General features: G+C 37.7%; 1 protein-coding gene across 7 annotated transcripts in view; it reads left to right on the plus strand.

Moving 5' to 3' along the window:
- The window catches only part of MGAT4A (alpha-1,3-mannosyl-glycoprotein 4-beta-N-acetylglucosaminyltransferase A), an 88592-nt gene that overhangs the window by 20748 nt on the left and 48611 nt on the right, over window positions 1-19233 (plus strand). For all 7 annotated transcript variants that reach the window (XM_081068477.1, XM_081068482.1, XM_081068481.1 and 4 more), the window contains exon 3: window positions 17713-17880. In XM_081068477.1, coding sequence (XP_080924603.1) covers window positions 17713-17880 — 168 coding nt within the window. The remainder of the gene's footprint in view (window positions 1-17712; window positions 17881-19233) is intronic.

Genomic DNA, 19233 nt, shown 5'->3' on the forward strand with positions numbered 1-19233 from the left:
AGACATGCTTGTCTTGCTCCTGTGGGAAAGCATCTGGTTTTTCACCACTAAGTGCGATATTAGCTGTAGATTTTTTGTAGGTGTTATTTCTCAAGTTGAAAAAGTTCCCCTCTATTCCTAGTTTGTGGAAAGCCATTACTTGTTTTGTCACTTTTTCTCTCTGCTTTCTTCCTGGGTATACCTGATGATAGCTCATGCGCTGAGGCTGAGTTCAGGTTTCTTCAATCTTTTTTCTCTCTGTTCTTCAGATTAGATGATTTCTATTGATCTAACTTCAAGTTCACTGATGCTTTGCCGTAAGAAATCTGCTGTTGAGCCTCTCCAGTGAAGTTTTCATTTTAGTTACTGAACTTTCAACTCCAAAATTTCCATTTTGTATTATAATTTCTACCTCTTTATTTTCTCCATTCACTGCATTAGTTTCATCACACTTTCCTTTAATTCTTTAAATGTGGTTTTATTTAGTTCTTTTATCCTAGCTGTTTTGAAATCTGCATCTGCTAAATCCAACATCTGGAAACACTCAGACCATTTCTATTGACTGCTTTTGTTTTTCCCCCAAGAATGGGTCACACTTTCTTTTTTCTTTGCATGTCTTTAAAGTTTTGTTGACTGCTATATATTGTAGATACTGTATTGATGCAACTCTAGATTCTTCTTACCCCGGAAGCTGTTGGTGGTTTTGTTTGCTTATTTATTTAGTAATTTGATTGGATGAAATCCCCACAGTCTGTGTCTCGCACAGTATGTGACTACTGATGTCTTGACACGTTGGATTTGTTTTTATATTTAAGCCTGGTTTCCTAGAGGGGTTGTCCCTGTGTCTGCGTAGCACAGTGTCCATGTGAAGATTGGTCAGAGGTTGTAGTCCAACCCTGGGAGCCAGTAAGGCTCTCTTCTCTGCTGATGGGTTCAGGGGACACTGAGCACAGTCATCCTGCAGGCTGTTCGCACGTGTGCCCCAGTTTTACTTTCCTCTGGCCTCTTTCTCAGTTCCTCTGTGTGTGCACTGGTTTGTCAGCCAGGCTTGGTTTCTGCTGGGCATGCTCACAGCCTCCAGTCAACCTGAGACATGTAAAGAGCTTCTAGCCCTCTAAAGCGATCTCCCTCTCTCCCTCTAAGTCTTTGCCTGGTCTGCCTGTTGCTTGCCCCAAATAGGGCAGCAACCTCAAGCTGGCAGAGCCACAGGCCCTCCCCAGATTGGGCCTCTCCAATCTGAGTTTGCCTCAGATTGCCATGCTGACCAACAGTGTCCAAATCAAATGCGTCCTCTCTGGCAGGGCAGTGAATCTGGTGGTTCTAAGGCCTGTCCCCGCCTGGTTGAACTTCTGAAGTGATGGAGCTGAAGAGCGAGGAGGGCAGCTCCTCGTATAAAAGTCACAGATTCATGCTGTTCTTACTCAGAATGCCATGGTTTTCATGATTAAACACTTCTCGATTTGTTGTGTCTTTGGTTGATTTTCAGAGCACAGAAATGGTTGTTTTGACTTGTCAGCCTTATAGTTGCTTTTTGGGGAGAGGATTTGTGGGCCTCCTCAATCTGATGCCAGAAGTTAGAAAAGTTCCCTGGGCATTTTGTAAATGTTCCCTCAGGTGATTCTGATCTGCAACCAGAGTTGAAAACTATTACACCTAGGATTCTTCAAGCTCTAAAAACATACATAAAATCATGGCATAGAAAAAGTTTTTGCCACAAATGAATTTTTTTTAAAGTCTTTAATATCTGAGGTATTACAAATAAGAACCTAATTTTAAAACAGGGCCTAAAGAGCGGCTGGAAGATAGACCTAGATTCTGCCAGGTTGGCCGGTAGCCTTCCTTGTTTATATATTAAAGTTGGCAGATTTATCCCTTGGACTTACTATGGTATTATTTTATGTTCAGCTTAGCTTGCTAGCATCCATTTCCTAAAACCGTTTCCTAATCTCATTTTTCCAGGTTGGAAAGCTTCTTAAGCAGTACATGTGTTGTGCTCAGGGGTTGTCTGGAATGTGTGCTTGATGTATTCTTAACTCTGAAAGGATATTATTCATGGCTGATATATTAGAGGAGACTACACAGAGAACATTGGGTTATTACAGAACGTTATTACTAGCTAACTGCTAGTAATTTTCTGTGCTGCTGTAGAAAGACTGCCAGTCAGGGTTTAGGGATACAAGTAATTGTCTATTTCTAGGCTCCATTGTTTAATCAAGTACATGGATCAAGATGGACCGTTAAACCAGTATCGGACAAGAATAGCGTAAAAAAAGAGACTAATAGATCAGTCTTACTAAATAGAATGTAAATGCATGGAAATCTTAAAGTGCTCATCAACGGAATCTAGCAGTTTGAGCAATGTTAACATTTTGGGTATATTTTCTTTCTTTCATTTTCCTAGACTAGTGGTTGTAAAGTGTGGTCTAAGGACCCATGAGGATTTCTGAGACCCTTTTAGGCGATTCCTAAACTAAAGACTATTTTTAGAATAATACTGATAGGCTATTTGTTATTTGCCTTTTTCACTGTTATAAGAAATCGCAAAGCAGATAGGAGAATTCAGCTGTATTTTTTAAGCCAGACATTAAAGAGATTTGAGCAAATGTCACTACTAAAATTTTTGTTTTAGAAAACATAATTATTTTTGAAAAAATATGTTGTTTATGTTAACACGTAACGGGTTTATTGTTTTTAGAGGAATTTTAAATAAATATTTTACATGCTTATTGGTTTTAATTTCTAATATGGTAAATATTGATGGATATAATTCACATAAACGAAAGGTTTTTGGGGTCCTCTGATTTGGAAGAGTGTAAGGGGTTCTAAGACCAAAAAGTTTGAGAGCTATTGTACTAAATACAAATAAAACGTCATCGACATGATACTGTACATGTCATATGACCTACATTTTTGCCTAATATATTGCAAATGTTTCCCATGACATGTTTTTTAGTGGGTCTGTAATATTCCATTGTATAATTACATCACTGACCTTATAATAATGCTATGACAAATTTTGCATGTATTGCTGATCGTTTTCCTATGATGATTCTTAAAATTTAAGAGGACTCGCCTTAGTTCATCGGCATTGCTACTAATTCCCTGGTACTCTACAAGGCATTGAGGGACAAAACCCTGAAATCTGACTCCTGCTGTAAAGAAATGAGTTAACAGCAGATCTGAGACTTCTTATCATTAGAAACGCCTGCTTGCACACGGTCAGCCCTTGGCAGGCATCTTGAGAACTTAGCTGGTAAACACTGATATAAAACTTTCCCTACATGATAAGAGTGGCTGATGTGCTTAAAGTGTTTGTACAAGCAATTTAGTTTATGCTGAACACCTGCTTTCCTTATTAAGGTCTGGAATTTGGGTATGTGCTGGGCAGAGGCTCCATGACTCGCCTGCAGGGACAGCCGTGGGCACTGCGTCTCTAACGAGCTTCCCTGCTACCCAGCACTTTGCTTGTGTTGTCAGAACTCCCTGGTGGAGAAATTCAGTGTGTCCTGTACCACTCACTCCACTGGGAGAGGACTTGGAAGCTTGTACCTGGTTTCCTCCAGGCTTCTTTCTGCCTCTGTACCTTTTCCCTTTGCTGATAAGAACTGTGTGCTGAGTCCTGTGAGTTCTAGTGAATCACTGGACCTGGGTGTCGTCTTGGAAATTCCTGGCACACCTGCCATCACAGCACTCACCGTTTAGTAGGGGAAAAAGAGATCTGTGTAGCTACAGTGCCGTGTAATAGATACAGAATAGGAGTGTGTAAGGTAATAATTAAGAGGAGCTAGACAGAGGTCAGAGAGCGCTTCATAGGGGAGACAACCAAAGAGTGTTTTGAAGGATGAATGGAATTTCATCAAATGAAGGATGAGAAGGGTGGGTCTGTTAAGCAGATAGCACGAGCTAAGCGGGATAAAACTCAGTGTGCTTGGAGAGCTCTAAGCAGTTTGGTGATATTGAAACAAGAAATGATCCTGTTTAACACTGAGTGGAGAGTTAAGCCAGGGTTTCCAGTTTAGAAAGTAAGTATGTGACAGTCCAGCTGGAAGGGAACGCCAGAAGGCACAAACAGTTACGTTCTAATCCAAGTGAAGGAGAACATGAGGGCTTCCAGTGGCACCTGTGAAGAAGACCGGGTAGATGAGCACGGGATAAGCAAATGTGATGACGTTTCAGAGTGGATGAAAAGCTTCAGCATTCAGAAAGGGGGATGCGTGGGCCCAAGGAATTTTTGAGAAGTATACTCAGCCTATAAATGAGAACTTGAGGGTGTGTATTTTTTATAGCAGCTGCAACCAATCCATATGAGTAGGCCCATCCGCCCTGCCCCCCTTACAGCACCAGATGAAGGAGATACAGAGTTGCCCATTTAGGAGCTGTCAGAGTGGACCAAATCATGAGGTGCTTACTGAACTCATTGATCCTTACTCCCCTTAGGCTGCATGGTTCTAAAGACTAGAGACCCCAACATTGAGCTTTGCCCTAGATAGTGTGGGAAGGGCTGTATTGTGGATGGAGGAAGAGACAGTTTCCCTAAACGTGTTCCTGCGTTATACCAGGAAAAGTAGACGTCAGTGTTTACCATCTGGGTTCAGTGGACACATTTTATTTGTTTTTATTGTAAGTAATTTTATTAGTAATACAGAGATAAGAATAAAGGGATATTAAAAAAAAACTTTATTGTAAATTTTAATAAGAATTTAAACTTAGCAAAACCAAAGTTTTCTTCCACATATTTCTGGTTTGGTAGGTATACACACTGGGACAGGCAGCGTTCTTTGAGTACAGCTAACTGCTCATGAACGGTCAGTGTGAAGCTGGGGTACAGCCTGCTCGTAAATGCTAGTCCGGATTTCAGACCCATCTCTAAGAGGTGCTAGCTCTCTGCACGTGCGTCAGCTAAACAACACTTTTGAAAACTTGGGCAGCATATTATTTTCTTGAAGGGAGGATGGCCGTCTTCTTTGTTCTTTAATTGCAGAACATTTTCATTATTAAATTTATAAACACCAGTTAGAATGATCAATCCAATGGACTTTTTTCATTTCTTCATCTCTTCCTAATCACTTTTGTACATAACCAGCCTTTATCGTTTGTCTATTTATGAGCTTATCCACTAAATCCTGTTGCAGAAATACATGAGAATATACAAAGAGATATATACAAAAGAGAATTATGTATTAATACAGAATAATACTGTTACCCATCCTTTTGGCAAAACAGGATGTCCTGGATTCTCACAGCAAACAGCCTGATGCAGTCCTTCCCGTGGAATGACTAACTGGATGAAAATGCCATATTTCCTTTTTGTCCTTAGAAATTAATGGAATCTTTTTTATTTGTTTTTTTAATCATAGATTCTTTTTTGTTTTGCTTTTTAAAAAGCTGTTGGTAATAATTATAGAATTACAGGAAGCTGCAAATGACAGTACAGAGATACTGCGTAACCTCTACCCATTTTCCTCCAGTGGTTACTTCTTGTGATGATATTACATATGTATAAAGTACAGTGTCAAAGTCAAGAAATCAACATTGGTACCATGAGTGTGTACAGTCCTGTGCTATATTGTCACACGTGCGAACTCTGTAACCACCACCATTAACAAGATATAGAACAATTTTATCACCACAAAGATCTCCCTTGACTACCCTTATAAAGTCACACCCACTCCTCATCCCCCACCATCCCTGTCTCCTGGCAACCACTAATCTGTTATGCATCACTATAACTGGCATTTTGGGAATCACACTGTATGTAACCTGTTGAAATTGACATGTTTTTCATTCAACGTACTTGAGGTCCTTGGAAGATGCTGAGTGTTTCAGTAGTTCATTCCTTTTTATTGCTCAGTAAGATTCCATGGATGGGAGGCTTGTAGGCAGCATAGTATTGGATCATGTATGTTAATTTACTCTATCGATCTCTCTTTTAATTGGTAATTATAGGCTATGTACATTTATTGTGATTAGTGATGTTAGGCTTAATAAAGTCTGTCATTTTATTTTTGTTCAGTGTTTGTTCCCTCTGTTTTTCTTTTTCTGTTTTCTTTTTCCTGCTTTCTTGTGGGTTACTTGAACATTTAAAAAAAAACTCCATTATTATTTATCTATAGTGTTTTTTTAATATATCCCTTTGTATAGATATTTTAGTGGTTGCTCTAGGTATTTTTATATACACATATAACTTATCACAGTCTACTACTCTTGACATTTATCAGTGAAATGTATTGAGTGAAATGTAGAAACTTTATCCCCTTTAAAATTCCTTTACCCTCCCCAGTTTATAATTGTTTTAAATATTTCCTCTACTTTGGGAAGCACATCAGACAATGTTATACTTTTTGCTTCAAACATCAAACTCAGTTTGTAAAACTCAAAAAGAGAAGGAACGTCTGTTGAGTTTACCCATACTTTTGCTCTTTCATTTCTTCCTGATGTTCTAAGATTCCTTCTTTCATCATTTCCTTTCTATTAATAGTTCAAGAACTTCCTTTAGCCATTCTTTTAGGGTAGGTTTGCTGATGTCAATTCCTTTATTTTTCCTCTGAGCATATCTTGATTTCCTTTTCATTCCTTAAGGATAATTTTGCCAGATATGGAGCTTGGGATTGATAGTTGTTGTTTTTCTTTCAGTACAGTCACGTGCCACATAACGATGACGTTTCAGTCAGTGATGGACCGCATTTACAATGGTGGTCCCATCAAATGATAATGGAGCTGAAAAGTTCCTGTCACCTAATGATGTCGTAGCTGCTGTAACATTGTAGCACGATGCATTATTTGTGTTTGTGGTGATGCTGGTATGAATAAACCTGTGCTGCCAGTTGGATAAAAGTACCATCTAGGTTTGTGTAAGTGCACTCTGTGATGTTCACACAGTCATGAAATTGCCTAATAACATTTCTCAGAACATATTTCATAATTCCAACGTTAAGGGATTCATGACCTTATTTGAAAAAAATGTGGTGCCACTTTCTTCTGGTTGCCATGGTTTCTCATGAGAAACGGGGCAGTTATTCAAATTGTTTTTCCCCAGTGGGTAAAGTGTCATTTCTCTCTGGTTGCTTTCATGATTTTTTCTTTGTCTTTGAGTTTTCTGAAATTCAATTTTGGTGTTCCGTGGCATGAGTTTCTTTAAGTTTATCCTATTTGGGGTCTTCTCAGCTTCTTGAATCTTCATGTAGGCTTATGTCTTTTGCCAAACTTGGGAAATTCATGCTATTGTTTCTTCTAACACTTTTTCTACCCCACCCTCTTTCTCTTTTCCTTCTAGGAATCTTATGATAGAACTTTTATGATAGGAATGTTAGATCTTACATCTTTTCTTGAAGTTCCAAAGATCCTTGAGGCTCTGTTAATTTTTTTCCCCCATTCTGTTTTCTCTCTCTTGTTCAGATTGGGTAATTTCAGTTCTTTCTCAAGATTCACTGATATTTCCTTCTGTCCTCTCCATTCTGCTGTTGAGCCCATTAAGTTTTTTCTTTCAATTATATTTTCTGTTCTAAAATTTTTATTTGTTTCTGTAATTTACATCTTTTATTTCTTAGGGTTTCCATATTTTTCATTTGTTTAATTTTCCCATTGAAGCATTTTTATGATGGATGCTTTAAAATCCTTGTTAGGTAATTGTAACATCTATGTCATTTTGCTATTGGTACATATTGATTGTCTTTTTTCAACTTGAGATTTTCTTGGTTCTTAGTATGATGAACGATTTTCAGTTGTATCCAGGGTATTTTGGACATTATGTTATGAGATTCTGGATCTGTTTAAATTGTCTGTCTTAGCTGGCCTTTCCAACAACATTTTGGGAGGTAAAGAGGGGGTGCCACGTCTTTACTATCTACCAGGTGAGGAGACAAGTCCAGGCTCCACACTTGGCCTTCATTGAAACGCCACAGGGAGGGGCTCCTTGTTACTTCTGTGCAGGGCTGAAGATGAGTTCTCCATTAGGCCTCTGCTGACACCTGGCCTGGCTGGTAGCAGCGCAAGTCCTCTTACTGCTTTCCACATGGCCTCCACTGACACCTCAGCGGGGGTGCTCATTACTGCTAGAGGGTAGTGCGAGTCCTGGTTCCACACTCACCCTTCTCTGGTACCACCCCTGTGAGTGTGTGTGTGTGTGTGTGTGTGTGTGTGTGTGCACGCGCGCGCACACGCCTGCCTTTGTTACAGTTGAGAGGCATGGAAATCTAGACACCCTGCTTGGCTTTTGCCAATGGAGTAGGGATGGGACCATGTTTTTTCCCATGGTGTTCGGTGGGAATAGAGCAGTTATTGTCTAAAACTTTTCTGTCTTGCTAGGTGGCCCCATCCTTAGCCCTTTGGTTTGAGAGAGTAGGCTTTTCTTGGAGTGTTTTTGTGTGCTTCTGTTGGTGTTTCCAGGATGCTGGCTTCTCCAGTACTTAGGCCAGGAAGTATGAAGCAAAAAGAAAGTTCAGGGAGCTCACTGTTGTGTTGTTCCTTGGGTCCCAAGGTCCCTTCTGTCCACCTTCTTTGCTTCACCTTCCAAAGTTTTCTGTATGTCTGTTTAGTATATAATGTCAAGGACTTTTGTTGTACTTAGTGGGAAGAATATGGAGAAGTATGTCTACTTCATCTTGGTCTGTAACTAGAAGTCCTAATCTTGAACTTGAGAAAATTCATTTAAGATACTGTCAACCTGAAGACTCATAGTCAGAGATTGCACTTTTATGATCAATTTCACCAACATTGTTAGAGTTTAGAGTGATAATACCTGGCTCTCTACACTCATTTTCTAATTCATCTAATAACTGTGAAACGTTTTCCTCTGTCAGTTACTTTCTCTTTGCCATTATGGGTTCAAGAAGGAAAAATCCTAAATTCTCAGTTGTTTTCAGTGAAAGTTACAAAAGACGACAAAATTAGTGTTTCTAGGCAAATGGACTACACGTATTTATGTCAATTGGAGAAAAAAGTCCTCAGTTATTCGAAACAAAAGACAACAGAGAAGATAGGTATGTTGCAGGGTGGGTGGGGGGAGCATGAGCAATATGAAAGAAGAAAGAGGAGAGAGATGTGAAGTTTGTGATTGAAAATGAAAAATCCCGAGAAACACAGAAGAATTTGAAAAGGGTTTTGTGGAAGAAGAATTGGAGAGAAAGGTGGAAAATAAGGAACAAGAATAGAGTGAGGACAGGGAAGAAGAAAGCATAAAATAGGTCATAAAAGGAATAACCAGATGAGCTAGGGAGATACAGTAAGAGGACACCATGTTTACTGGTATGGCGAGTCTATCGTGTAAGACTGGTTAGTTGTCAGTGTTCTGCTCTTTAAATAAAGATGACACTAATGTAGAATAAAATGCTAGTTCTTGAGGGATTCTTCATAGGAAAATACCATTGTATCTTTTAGAACACAAGATTTTTTGTTTTGGAAAGAAGCAAAAAATGTCTGCCAATAAGTTTAAATACTTAAGGAAAATAGTTTATAACTATCTGATAATTTTTACTCTGAGCTCCTTATTGGCTTGTTGAATTTGAAAGAATCAGGTTGAGTAAAATCATTGCCAATATTTTTTAAAAGTAAAAAACTGTTTTAAACATATACTCTAATGAGCATTATCCTAAGTTATGCAGTTTATTGTTCTTTTCTTCCCGTTTCACTATGGGTAATGGAATTGGGGACTTTATGACAAAATTTTCCCCTTTCTTCTGCCTCCCCCTGCCCCCACTCCGGTTCAAGCTGTTGTTTCTCAGTCTAGTTGTGTAGGACAGAGCTCCCTGCCTCATGCTGGTGTTATGAGCCTTGGACCCCATCCTCCCCCCAGGCTGAGGGGGTCGGTCGCCAGTCATCAGCTGGCCACTCAACAGTAGCTCACAACCCCTCTTGTCGGCTGACAGCCACTCACTCTGGCTGCCTCAGCACACGGTAACCCATGGCAACCCACAGCAACACTCAGCGGACTAGGGCAGCTCACACCAACCTCCAGCAGCTCACAGCAGCCCAGGTCCAGGGAGAACTGTTGTTCACAATCTTAACTGTAGAGGGCGCAGCTCACTGGCCCATGTGAGACTCGAACCAGCCATCTCAGTGTTAGGAGGACCGCGCTCCAACCACCTGAGCCACCAGGCTGGCCTGACAAAATTAAAAAGAGATTGCCCTGTCCTCTAGGGAAATCAAGGAAAATGTTTGCAGCTATTTAGGTTAAGGAAATATTTCTAAGTGTGTTTGTAGATATATGCAACATCATTTGATTATATTAAGGCTTTGTGCTTTATAAGGTTAGTGGATAGGTTTTAACTTATAAACCTCTACCTGGAAGTTTGTTTTGAATGACATTGTTAATGATTATATTACTTAGAGGATAACTTTCAAATAATGATTGTGTTCCAGAAAACTTTTCAACCATAGCATAGCTGATATTCACTAGTTAAGATCCTGTTTTGTATGCATTGTGAAAGCATCATGTAAAGGAACAAACAGAATTATTTTGTTTTAACTTAAATAAAGTATGATTCTATAAATCTATCAGTCCTATATTCCCTTTTGAGTTTAGAAGGGTGCAGACCTCTGCGTAATCTATGCTTATATGGTGCATCCTGTTTGGAATACAGCAGGTCCTCAGATAACGTTTTCTTTTCATACAGTGTCATTTCATATAACTTAGGTGAGATGTCAGAGGAACTTAACTCTTATTTACATCAGTGGTAAAAGTGGTTTCGTTGTATGTTGTTTCATTTGAAGTTGCAGAACCTATCGACGACCTTAAGTGAGGACTTACTATGCTCCAAAACCAGGAATGATCTTTTGTTAGTTCTACATAACACTTATAGGAGACCATGGAAATAGTTGTCCACTGGATGTTAGGAAACGCCTCCCCGCCCCAAGTGTAATCTTGAGGGTTATGGCTCAAAACATCTTAATGAACCCTTCCTGTCCTGGATGCCTTCACATGTAGGCTGGAGGAGAGGGAAGGAGTGGTGTAAATTTCCAGGCTGCTGGAGTCTAGACCTACCTTGAGGACATAGGGGCCATGTCAGTGCTGCTCAGTGGTTCAGCGTCACAGGAGTTTGTTAGAATTCCTCAGGCCCCATGTTAGACCTACTGAATCAGAATCTCTGGACGTGGGGTTCAGAATTCTGTGTTTTAAAAGCTCTTCCATGTGGTTGTTATGCACGATGAAGTTAGAGAAGCTATGAGACACCTCGTTTGGTTTGTAATTTTTAGCTATCCATGTAATTAGAATTGGCTGCTCCGATTCTCTTTTTTTAACCTACTTCCTTTGGACGCCTGCTTGCTATGTGTTTTGGCTTTTCTAGGCTTTGGTTTTCCTAAACCATCTTCTGAATCCAGTTCTTTTTTCTTTAAGAGGTTTGTAAGTGGTGAATTGCTTATAATTTCATTTAGGTTTTCTTTCTATTTAAAGTGGTTGTATAAGAATGATGAAAGTGAAATAAAATTTTTCAAAGGCAGTGACTTCCTGAAAAATAAAGCTTGTTAAATTTTTCAAAGGCAATAAACGAATGGGATTATATGAAACTGAAAAGCTTCTGCACAGCAAAAGAAACTATTGACAAAATAATGAGGCAACCAACTGAATGGGAGAAGATTTTCGCAAACAGTGCCTCTGATAAGGGGCTAATATCCAAAATATACAAGGAACTCATGAAACTCAACAACAAAAAAACAAACAACCCAATTGAAAAATGGACAGAGGACCTGAAGAGACATTTCTCCAAAGAGGATATACAAATGGCAAATAGACATATGAAAAAATGCTCAACATCACTAATCATCAGAGAAATGCAAATGAAAACCACAATGAGATATCACCTCACCCCAGTCAGAATGGCTTTCATCAACAAGACAAATAGTAACAAGTGTTGGAGAGGCTGTGGAGAAAAAGGAACTCTCATACACTGTTGGTGGGAATGCAGACTGGTGCAGCCGCTATGGAAGGCAGTGTGGAGGTTCCTCAAGAAATTACGAATAGAATTACCATATGACCCAGCAATTGCTCTCCTGGGTATCTACCCCAAAAATATAAAAGCATTTCTCTATAGAGACACGTGTACTCCAATGTTCATTGCAGCTTTGTTTACGGTGGCCAAGACATGGAAACAACCAAAATGTCTTTCGATAGATGAATGGATAAAGAAGTTGTGGTATATATACACAATGGAATACTATTCGGCATTAAGGAAAGATGATATAGGAGCATTTGTGACAACATGGATGGATCTTGAGAGTATAATGCTAAGTGAAATAAGTCAGACAGAAAAAGCAGAGAACCCTATGATTTCACTGATATGTGGTATATAAACCAAAAAGAACAAGACAAACAAATGAGAAACAAAAACTCATAGACACAGACAATAGTTTAGTGGTTACCAGAGGGTAAGGGCGTGGGTGGGTGGGTGATGAGGGTAAAGGGGATCAAATATATGGTGATGGAAAGAGAACTGACTCTGGGTGATGAACACACAATGGGATTTATAGACGATGTAATACAGAATTGTACACCTGAAATCTATGTAAATTTACTAACAATTGTCACCCCAATAAATTTAATTAAAAAAAATAATAATACAAAAGAAAACAAAATCAAAAAAAAAATTTTTTTCAAAGGCAAAAATTTACTGAGGGAGTTTCTCATTCATATTTTTTAAAAAAATATCTTCATTAAATAGTTCGAACTGATGGCTTATCAATATTCTTTCCAGTGCCAGAATTTTATTGTTTAATAAAATTAAGAAATTTAAAAATATATTTAAGTTTTGGTAATTTCAATTTCAACATAAAAGCCAGTTTTTAATGTTAGCTCATATAATTCAGTAGTATCCCCCCACATCTTGCTAATAACAAGGTACTGTTTGAAAAAATGAAGTTTTCTGTTTTTATGTATTATACATTGGTTGTTAGTTATTAGTGCTTTTGTGTTTGTGTTAATTTTTCATCTATACTATATACATTTTTTAAACTAAATTGAGTCCAAAGCTGCTATTTAAATTTTTGAACCATGTAACCGCCACTTTTGTCAAAATTGATCAAATAACAGTAATTTCATATGGCTAACCCAGTAAGTCTTTGAAAGCCTAAAGGTACCATTTTCACTGGAAAACTGACTTGATTATTTGATTTGAAGGAATTCAGGTGGTTTCTTTGGAAATTTTGTATGTTTCAGAAGCTTAGGTTCACAAAACATTATTTGCATTTGCCTTGTCTAATCTGCATATATATAATTTTTTACAATTAAAGGTAGGTTCTATCTACAATAAAAACAAAACAGTAAACAAAGCCAGGCACTTCCCAGTAAGATGATCCTGTAAGAGTTTCCGCAGTTTCCTGCAGTGTCCCCTCCTAGACACTGATTGAAATGATTCAAAGAAAAGCAAAAATAAGAATTTTGCTACTAATGTTGAAAATAGGAAATTGTCAATCACGTGTCACTAATTTGTCTATTATGTTAAACTTTGAACTAAACTTCTGGAAGCTGATACACCACACGTCTCTCCTCCAGAGAGCCGTGTAGTACTATGGGAAATATAAGTGGAGAAAATTCTAGGAGACCTCAGCAGTAACCGTAAGTTTGGGTGGATGGTGGAGGACAGACTGCAAGGGAGGGCTGTGGGAAGGTCACGTGTAACTCCTTTCTGCTTAGAAGAGCCAGCGGCGTTCTGGGCTCTTCCAGCCTAACTGGACTAGTTGAGGCCTTTACCACACATCCTTTTTCACTGACTGGGCTTCCTCCTTGGAGTGTGGACTTGGCCTAATGTCACGGAGAGAATCAGTTTAATAAGGAACGGTGGGGTTAGAAACAAAGGCCAGATGTAAGAGACATGGGAAATGAACTATTTGGAGCCCTTTCATAGCTGTGGGATTTGGACTTAAGCGCAGCAGTAGCATCTGGGTCTGCAAGAAAGACTAGTGACTTTGTCCAGCAACAGTCCGTGTGCCCCAGGAATCTTTTCAAAAGCATGGCCAGTTCACCTCAAAGTAGGGAAGCTTTTTGGAATTAGGGGTGGGAGTATTTACCCTTTGGTACTGGGAACTCTCCGTACTTAGTGAAGCCGGCCTCTGGGAAGCTGGTTTCAAAAAGTACCAAGAAACTGCACGTAGGGACAGAGACTGCCTTCAGATCCATATTCTTCCCTAAGACGGCACCTCTGTGCCGTCAATCCTCCTGCATGCTTTTGAAAGCTTTTTAGTTTTAAAAACGTTTTCAGTGAAGAAATGAAGAGTTACAAGGATAGTCCAAATAACTTCTCTATACTTTTCACCTATTTTGAACATTTTGCCTCTGTCATCTCTACCTATAGATATTTGTTTCTTTTCAGAACCATTTGAAGTAAATTACAGAAATCGTGCTTTTTTACCCCTAAATAATTTAATGTTTATTTCCTATGAACAAGGAATTCTCTTACATTATTACAGTACAGTAGGTCCCCACCTAACATTGTCAACTTAAACAGTTTTACCACAGGCTAATTGATATAAACAAGAGTTAAAGTCCTACGGGATATTTCTGTGTATCAATCTGCCTGTGGTAAAACTGGTTTCGTTATATATAGTTTTGCTTAAAGTCGCAGTTTCCAAGAACACATCGATGAGGTCAAGTGAGGACTTACTGTACAAGTGTCAAATTTAGGAAATTTGACATTAGGACCATATTGGCTACTCTGTAGTCTAGATTCTGTTATTTTTTCCAGTAATGTTCTCTATAGCATTTATTTTTTCTGGTCCAGGATCCAATCCATTATTTTGCTTTGCATTTAGTTGTCATGTTTCCTTTAATCTCTTAATCTCAGACAATTCCTAAAGCCTTTGTCTTTGATGACCTTGACATTGTTTAAATCCAAGCCTTTTATTTTGCACATTGTTCCTCAATTTGAATGCCTGTGATGTTTCCTTGAGATTAGATTCAGTTTATGCATTTGGGCAGGAATAGCACATAAATGAGGGGTGTGCTCTGTGCATCACATCCTGAGGCACATGATGTCTCTTCCATTATTACTTTGATTATTTGATTAAGATGACATCTGCCAGATTTCTCCACGGTAAAATTAGCATCTTCCCGTTGTAAATTAATAAGTATTTTGTAGGGAGATACTTTGAGATGATATACATACCCTGTTCCTCATCACACGTTCACCTGCTAGTTTTAGCATCCATTTTTGATTCTTGCCTGAGTCAGTTATTGCTATGGTAGTTACAAAATGGTGATTTCCATCATTCACTGTTCCTTCTATGTTTATCATTTGGCATACATAAGAAACACATTTCCCTCATCTGTTAACTTTTATTTAGTATTGATATGGACTCATGGATTCTTATTTTATTTAATAGGTTATAATCTGTTACCATCAGTATTGGAACTTATATGGTCCTGAATTTGGTCAGTGGAAGCCTCTCAAGTACCTTCCTGTGCACTTTTGACAAGTCCTGTCTTTTTTTTAAAGTAACATTTTCTTACTTGACACAAAATGCTCTAGGTTCATCTTAAAGTTATTTCTCTGCAATTCCTTTTAGGACGGATGGTGTTTAGAAACCACTGTGTCTGCAATGTGTAAGAGTTAAGGAGAGGATTTTCACTTGCTCACAAAGAGGGAGAGCTCAGAGGACAGTTCACTCATGCTAATTTAGGACACAGTCTGCTTGACATAATCAGCCCTTATCTACTCTGTCTGGACCCGGCAGTTCACATTGCTTTAATTTCTGTAGCCTTACAGTATGTTTTGATATCTTTGCGGCTCTTTACAAACTTTCTCTCTTCTAGATGAATTTTAGAATCAAATGTCAAAAGTCAAGTCCCAGAAAAATTTCTTTGTTATTTGAAAGGTATTGAATTGAATTTGTTATTTATCTTTTTTACAAAATTGAGTCTTCCCTCTTAAGATCAAGAGATGACTTCATTTATTCTTCCATTATAGGTTTCAGTAAAGGGCTTGTAGTTTTCATCACATAAATCCTGTGTGTCTCTTGTTATAATTGTTACCATTTTTGTTGTACAGCTGACCCTGCACGAGTTCACTTATATACAGATTTTTTTCAATAAATGCAGTAAATGTGTTTTCCTTATGCTTTTCTTGATAACATTTTCTTTTCTGTAGCTTTTTGTAAGATTACAATATATAACATACAAAATGTGTGCTAACCCACCATTTGTGTTATTGGTAAGGCGTCCTGTCAGTAGTGAGCTACTAGTAGTGTTGGCCCCTGCTTCTGTGGATTCCCGACCGCGGATTGAGAATACTACTTCAGTTTTTGGGCAGTCAGAGTTATATAGAGTTTCTACTGCGTGGGGGGTCAGTACCTCTAACCCCCATGTTGTTCAAGGATAAACTGTAATTGTTTATAGTTTTGTGTTTGTGAATAGTATCTTTTAACAATTCTTTTATTATGAATTTACACATATGGAAAAGTGCCTAAACCACAGTGGATAGTAATTTAACCACTGCCAAGGGCAATTAATAGGTGCCTTGCTGGCACCTTGAAGCTCCCTGTATGTTCTTTTCTAATCACAACCCCCCCCTGCTCCTTCCTTCCCTCCTAAAGCCAGCAAATTAAGGGAAATACAGCTGCTTATGTGGCTTTCATTATTCAATATAGGAAAGCATGGCAGTTAAGTGGGAGAGACTTTATTTCCCTGCCACGGAATTCTCAAGAGGTATTTACTGTGTGGGCCTTTATGTAAGGGACAAGGGACAGTATAATTAACTCTTTCTAACCCTGGTTTTATGAAACAGGCAGGTTTATTTTTCATATGTCTGTTTCCTATTGAGTCTATGCTAGAATAAAGCAGAGATTATAAGGTTAAAGTTAAAAACCATCTTTCTAAGGTGTGTTTAATTTAGTTGTCAAAATAGTAGCCTTGGATTATCTCACTTGATAAAGAAGTTGAAAACCATTGTTTGTTTTCTCTTAGTTTAATGAGGTGGTGGTGATTGCTCGTGTCCCTGTCACAGCCTGAACTGCCTGTTGGCACTGCTGATCAAGATAAATGAATCGTTTTTCTTCTTCTTCCCTTTCTTAGATTTTGGTGTCCAGTTCTGTCCTTGGGCCTCTTCTCACTATCTGTGCACTTTGTCTCTGAACTGTCTCATCCTGTTGTTTCATTGCCTACATTTATCCTTATAAAATCTACTTTGGCTTCCCAGACCAGGTTTGCCTGACCTGTGATTCTGTCAAATTAAAATGAATGACTTTTAACTAGGGTCATCTTACATCTACCCAGTTGAGTTTTTAAGGATTGGGGATTTGACCAAAGTCTGGCCTAGGGGAATCTTTGCAGAATAGAAGTACAGAGGAAACATTCAGCCTATGGGAATTAATGATTATGCTATAAAAGAGCTTATATTCATCATGTAATTGGATACATTATCAGTTTCAATGCTTCATCTCTATCTTCGTCATACATATGTAGCCTTTATAGTTGTACCTTTTGAGAAATGATCTTAGTGTTATGCTTGAAGTGTTAATTGTAAAAACTTTTGTCTTTTTCTCCCTATCTTTAAATTGCTAAAGTTCTAAGGAAAAAGTGCTCACATTGTTACAGATATTAAAAATGCACTTAGTGGTGGCTTTGTTATATAACTTGCCAGGCTCTTTTATATATTCAGTCTTTATCAGTAAATACATGAGTGAATATTGGTTTCTGAAAAATGTGACTAAAATTTCTAATCTTACAGTTCTGTCTTGATTATGCTGTTTGGGTTTTTCTTTCTTTTTATTTTTAAGAAATACATTAATAACTTTTGGGTTTGCTTCTAGAAAAACTTATTGCTTATCAACGAGAATTTCTTGCCTTGAAAGAACGTCTTCGAATAGCTGAACATAGAATCTCACAGCGCTCTTCTGAATTAAGTGCTATCGTACAGCAATTCAGGCGTGTAGGAGCAGAAACAAAAGGAAATAAGGACACGTTGAATCAATTTTCAGGTACAATTGGTATTTTTGGTTTTTATGAAAAGATTATATTTTCAAAGGGGTATGTGAAATATTTTATTTGAAAGTTGTGTAGAGTAGCTTATCAGCTAGCATTTGCCACCCTTCTCAGAGAAAAATCACAAAACTTTCTATTATAATTATCAATTTTTATTAATTGAAACATTTGCTTTTAAGAAAGTAATAATGAGTTAAATTTCAGTTGTATAAATTCCATTGGCAATAATGTTTTTTGTTTTTAAAATCATATTCAAAATGAGATTGAAATTTAACTTAGTGTTGATACATGTTTATGTTGTGACTTGTGTGGGCCTCACGTGGACTCTGGAGAATCTTTGAGCTATTTGTAGTAATTAGTTCTCTTGTATCTGACTTATAAGAAAAAAAAATACAAAATTTTATAATGGGTATTTTTGGGGATGGCCTCGTCTGTCTCAGAGCACTTCTGGGCAGAGTAACATGAGTGCCAAGCATCTGCTCTCTGTTTCTATGGTGTTCTTATTCTGATAATTAAAGTGATATATGCATATATAATCAGTTACCTTCAAATTCCCATAATCTTTTAAGAGTAATATACTTTTTGTTTAGGATCATCTGTTCTAAATTTCACCATTAATTCTTCTTGTCTTATGATTCACTACCTTATTATTAAAGTTTCATGCTCTTTGTTTCCCCTCCTAATTATGAAATTTGTATAATGGAATAGTAACATTTAATATTATGGAACAGTATAGGTAATAAAAATAAATCACCCATAAGCCTCCTGCCAAGTGATTTCTGTTAATACTTTTTTGTTTCTATTTTCCATGAATATTTTCCTTCAACATCGTGATTGTGTGTTGTAGCCTGATTGTTTTACTCTTGAAATTATTCTATTAGCATTTACTACATCATTGAATATTCTTCAAAAATACCATTTTTAATGGCTGTATAATTTGTCAGCTAATTATATACTGTAATATATTAACATTTTTCTACAATGAGCAAATAGGATCTTTCTGGGTGTTTTTTTTTACTCCAGTTTATAGCTCTGTGATAGACATATTTGCATATACATCAATCACATTTCTGGTAGCCCTGAAGTTATTTTCATTAGGTTATGACTTTCTTAAAACAGGATCTATGTTTTGATGACTACTGATTTCCAAACACACGGCACAGTGCTTGGAACAAAATAGATAATCACTAAATAGTTATTGAATGTGTAAAAATTAAATTCCTAAAAGAGAAATTATTGACTACTAGAACAGAAATGTTTTAGGGCTTTTTATACATTCTGAATAGCTGAAATATTTACCACATTATCACCAAAATTTAATATTATTATTTAATTTGGTTGTAAAAGTA

Source organism: Rhinolophus hipposideros (assembly GCF_964194185.1).
Source record: "Rhinolophus hipposideros genome assembly, chromosome: 12".
Taxonomy (NCBI): domain Eukaryota; kingdom Metazoa; phylum Chordata; class Mammalia; order Chiroptera; family Rhinolophidae; genus Rhinolophus; species Rhinolophus hipposideros.